Below are 5,244 nucleotides of genomic sequence, written 5' to 3' on the forward strand. Positions count from 1 at the left end.
GTTATAAAAAGATCGGTTTTATTCTAGTTTATTAAAAAATTTAAAAATAACTGATTCATTAATACACCCAATAATAATGTGACATGTAAACGTTTTTACAAAAAGACATTTTACGCGTCTTTATGAGCATCCGCCTATATATAAAGAGTGTTAAAACATAAAAGTACACTCCCTCTGTCTAATGATAATAGGTAATTTTTTTTCAAAAATAATGTATAACTCAGTTTAATAAGATAATAAACTCTTTACTCTTATGATCAATGATAATAGATCTAAATCTAAATCCTAAGCTAATTAAGCCTGTCATTTGGTACTATCCATAAGTTGTAGGGTTTTGCTAATGTTCGTAGTGAGTATTTATTAGGAGTTTTCAAATGCAAAATTTACACATTAGAATGCATTTAATATATAAAAAAAGATTGGAAGAAATTTGTGGTGTAGGTGTTATTTTTAGGATTTCACTCCTAAACTATTTATTAAAAAAATATTTATCATCTTAAATAATTTTATGACATTTATTATCATTAAATATATTGAAGAATAAAATGATAAATTAATGAATATATTAGTATTTATTGACCTAATAAAATTTTCATAATAAATTTAATTTTTATGTTATACATTTTATGAAAATTAGAAAATATTGTTGATCATCAATAAAAGATTATGAATATTTTTTTTGGTACATATATAGAAGTTTATGAACCGTTCATCCAGACAATTTATATCAATTTCTGCTCTAAGTTTGATTGGATAAACGATAGGTTCACTAATTTTGAGTATCATCTAATTGGTTCAATTTTCTCCAAGTTGTAACCAACTTATTATCAGTGCCTAAAAGTGCCAATTGTGATAACGAATGTACTTTCCACGAGGTAAGTGCCAATTTCAATAATTTAGATGAAAACAATAAGAATTGAATACTATTCAATTGATATGGCATGTAACAAGAAAAAGTAATTAAGGATGACCGAAATATATATATAGAATACGTTTTATGTTCTCAATCTCAATGATTTTAAGATGAATTTAATTTATATTTTTATATTTTTATATTTTTATATTTTATAATTTTTTTAATTTAATTTTTTTAATTTTATGTTTTTAATAGTTAATATTTTTTGTTTTAATTTTTTTTAATAAAATTATCTCTATTATTTTTTGTCTAGTCCTACCAAAATTTTCAAACCTCCTATGCTTTACTTTTTTTTTTTCACAATCATTATTACGACACACTACCACCCGGTGAAAGAAGATTTTAAGTAAATATGGAATTGTAATATTAAATAAGTTAACTATAATTCTTTAAAAGATACTCATTTAAGTTATTTAGTATTTTTTAAGAACTTATAATTTTATAGTAGAATTTTATCAATAATTTATTTATTTTTATTATCTTTTTTTATTATATATATAATTTTAGCCAATTTACATTAATGACAAAGAATTCAAAAATCAAGATCAATTATAAAATTATTTTAAATGTGAAATAAAAGTATCATAAGATCAATGTAGCTTTTACTGCATACCACACAATTCTGTCATAAAATTTGTCTATTCCAAATGAAAACTCACAGATCTCAAGAAGCTTAGTCAGAACTAATTTCAGTAGCATTGTTATCATCATTTCAGTCAATCAACTACCTACTAATGCTAGTTTAGGGATGTTACAAAAATCAGATACATCATCATGCACTACACTACTAAGAGATAAACTTTTGGTTATCACAATTATTATTATTATTATTATTATTATTATTATTATTATTATTTATCAAAATATATATAGTTAATAACCAGTAGAATATACTGGAATGTAATTTATGTTGTATTTTGGTTTTATAATACTATTAAGGACAAGTTAGTTCCACTGAATTTACTCAATGCATAAATTTCCACTTTCATGGTGTTACACACAGATGACCACCACATCTTAATATTATACCTGTAATGAAAAATAATATAAATATATAATTTTTTTAAGTTATTTATAAATTAAAATTAAGTATAACTCATTATAAAAGATATTTAATTATTTATCTATAAACTATACTTATTTTAAACATTTTTACCATTAATATATATTGCGTAAATAAAAATTTTACATTAATAACTTTGACCAATGACCAAAGCATTTTCCATAAAAATTAATTTTCTAATTGTAGTACATGTAATATCCAATAATATTATAGTAGTTAAACTTCAGTTTCAAGTACTTTCTCCCAACCCTACTCTTTCATTACTAGTTTTGTTATTTTTTTAGTTGTTACCGGAATAACATATATCAATCAACTTTCATGTGCATATCAAATTATCTGTTTAGTAATGAAATTTTTCTTGAAACAATAATATAGTTAGTTGTTATTCATAAATGCATAGTACATTCTCCACTTGTCTCGTTGCTGACACAATTGACACAGAACTAAAAAAAAAAGTGAACATACAAATATATATAAAACATACAAATGATTCAAAAAACATTTTCTTTTATAAATATTTAAATAAAAAAAGACTAAACACAATAAAAAAAGTATTTTACATACACCTCAAATGATTATTCTAATCTTATAATATTTTTAATACTTACATAAAAACTAGTTCAATTCATATATAAATAGTAAATAAATTTCGAAGGAAATTAATAAAGGTTATTTTGTTGCAAAACACTAAAAATATAAAATTGTTTGGAATAGAAAATATTTTGGCTTTTTAACCAATATTGATTTTGAATTAATATTCTATGAATAGAATAATATTTTTAGGAGATATAAAAATTTTCATATATTTTTTATCAGTTATATTTAATTGAAAAATTTTTAATTATATAGTTTAAACATTGGTAATTCAATCAGAAAAAAATAAAAAGTAAAAGTTTTCAATGTTATTATTTTTCTTGATTTAAGTACAAGATTCTAACAATCATTCAAAAAGAATTTGCAAGTTCCTACAAAATTTCACAACCTACTTATGTAGAGTATATTTTCAAACTTTTAATACATCATATCATATCAGGTAATATTACAATAATAAATGCGCAAGTAAAGAAAAAAAGATACAACTATCTTAAATTTTAGAATTTTCAGTAAAAATTCCATAATACCCCTTAATTCATTCACTTATTACATAACATTACATGCATCTGGATTTTCATCATTGAACATCTGAGGAGGATAGTTTTGATAATAAAGAGGGTGTGCATTATTAAGAAGAGAAAGAGGTGGAGGTGGAGGTGGTGGAAAATTATAATTGTAGGCATATGCATACAACTCCATGCCATGTCTTGGTGGGTAATAGTAATGTTCATTTTTAGTCAAACTAATAGTCTCTTTTTCTTTATTATTATTATTATTATTATTATTATTATTATCCTCCTTTTTTTCTTTCTCTTCTTGTTTTATTTCTTCTTCAGCTACTTTCTCTTCTTTTTTATTCTTCTTTTCTTCTTCTTTCTTGTTATTTTCAGTGCTACCAACTTGTTCTTGTTGTGACTTTTCTTCTTCTGAATTTGTTGGTTTTTCTTCTTGAATCTTTGATGTTTCCTGTGGTTCTACTCTTATTATCACTGCATGTCTTGCTGTTCTCTTGTATACGTAGTCAACAAGCTTCGAAGCTTCCATGGCGCCTTTTACACTGACTAATGAATTCTTTAGATCTGCTTCAGCTGATTCCACCCCTTCATTATCAATAATAAATTAATCAATAATGAAAAACACTCGCTTATAGTATTACTTATTTAAATAATTAAATTTACATAATAAAACAGATTAAGTATTTGCATGATTCAAGAAAATAATAATTTAAGAAAAAAGATTGAAAGAAAGGTAAGTGACATAGGACATACATACCCTTCATTTTGAGTATTCGTCGCTTGATTTCTTGTGAACAGGCTTCGCAGTGCATGTGAACTTTCAGAACAACAGTTATAATCTGTGCATATGTGAAAAGAAAAAAAAAATTCAAAATTAATGTAAACAAAAGGAGAGAAATTTAAAATTAATAATTAATGAACCTCTTGTTTCTTTTGCTCGGTCTTCTCTTCTTCTATTGGTGATTTTTTCTCATCCTCTGATGAAGACTGTTTTGGAATTGGAGACAGAAGTTCCACCTTTCTATGACTCTTTTTCTGCACTCTCTCCACAATCTTAAGTGGATCTGCTATTTCTCCCTTCACCACTGCTTTCTGAGACTTAGTATCTGTTATCACTGTTTCTATCCCTAAAAATAGAGTGGTATAACCAAAATCTATAATTTTCTTTTTTATAAATAAAAAATCTAAATACTTTAAAAGGTGGAAAAGATACATGCAATAATATAGTTGATAATAGAGTACATAGAGTACATACAGTCAATTGTTATATTATCTGATTAGAAAAGCAAACCTGGAAAGTCCTTCAGTGAACGACGAACCTTGCGGGCACAACCTTCACAATGCATGAACACTCTTAGCACAATTTCAGGTAGAACTGCGGCTTCGGATTTTGGTTCTTCCACCAATTTTTCTACTCCTTTATCTTCTACTACAGTTGTTTCTGCCTTTTTTGGTTCTTTTGGCTGCTCTTTTTCCGCTGCTTTTGTTTTCTCTAGTTTATTTTCTTCCTAAAAAAACAGCAAAATTAGAGCGAAACAAAATAGTAAATTTGATAATGAAAACAGAGAGATGGAGAATAGTTGACATGCCTCTCCCATTTGTATTAGCTGTTGTTCTTGATTTGAGGTTGGAATTGTGTGTGAAGGGTGGGATAAGCGAAGTGGAGGTTGCTATTAATATTTGTTTGTGCTGTAATTTTAATATTTTATTCTCTGTTTTTGTTCTTTTTATGAAGAGTGTTTTGCTTTTTCTGGAATGTCTTATTCTTATTATTATTATTATTATTATTATTATCTTTTACTCTTTCTTTATTAATATTAAAATATATAAATACAATTTTATTCTCTTAAACTTTATTTTTAAAAAAATATTAATATCATATAATTTTTTTAGAAAGATTTTAATCTAAAATAATATAATCACACTCATTACAAATTGTTGGTTTCTTATCTTAATAAATATTAAATGATAAAAATTTCTCATCATACTTCAAAACACAACAAGCTTCTACCATTTGACATTAGACAAATCACTGTCGCACAAGTCATTTACTAAATGGAGCTCTATTTTTTTTATTTTTTTTTCATTTCCTATTCTCATGCAAAGTTATTTTTTGAGAGCAGCATAGTTCCATTTTTATGTACTAAGAATGTAGA

At 25.0% G+C, this 5,244-nt stretch overlaps 1 protein-coding gene across 1 annotated transcript; it reads right to left on the minus strand.

Moving 5' to 3' along the window:
• Window positions 1-3,039: 3,039 nt before the first annotated feature.
• LOC112772250 (heavy metal-associated isoprenylated plant protein 4) lies at window positions 3,040-4,802 on the minus strand. Its single transcript, XM_025817155.2, has 5 exons — window positions 4,678-4,802; window positions 4,380-4,596; window positions 4,010-4,215; window positions 3,846-3,927; window positions 3,040-3,673 (listed from the first exon to the last, which is right to left on the minus strand). The coding sequence occupies exons 1-5, from the start codon at window positions 4,684-4,686 to the stop codon at window positions 3,120-3,122; spliced, it is 1,068 nt and encodes a 355-aa protein (XP_025672940.1). The 5' UTR covers window positions 4,687-4,802; the 3' UTR covers window positions 3,040-3,119.
• Window positions 4,803-5,244: the final 442 nt, after the last annotated feature.

Source organism: Arachis hypogaea, chromosome 18 (assembly GCF_003086295.3).
Source record: "Arachis hypogaea cultivar Tifrunner chromosome 18, arahy.Tifrunner.gnm2.J5K5, whole genome shotgun sequence".
Classification (NCBI taxonomy): domain Eukaryota; kingdom Viridiplantae; phylum Streptophyta; class Magnoliopsida; order Fabales; family Fabaceae; genus Arachis; species Arachis hypogaea.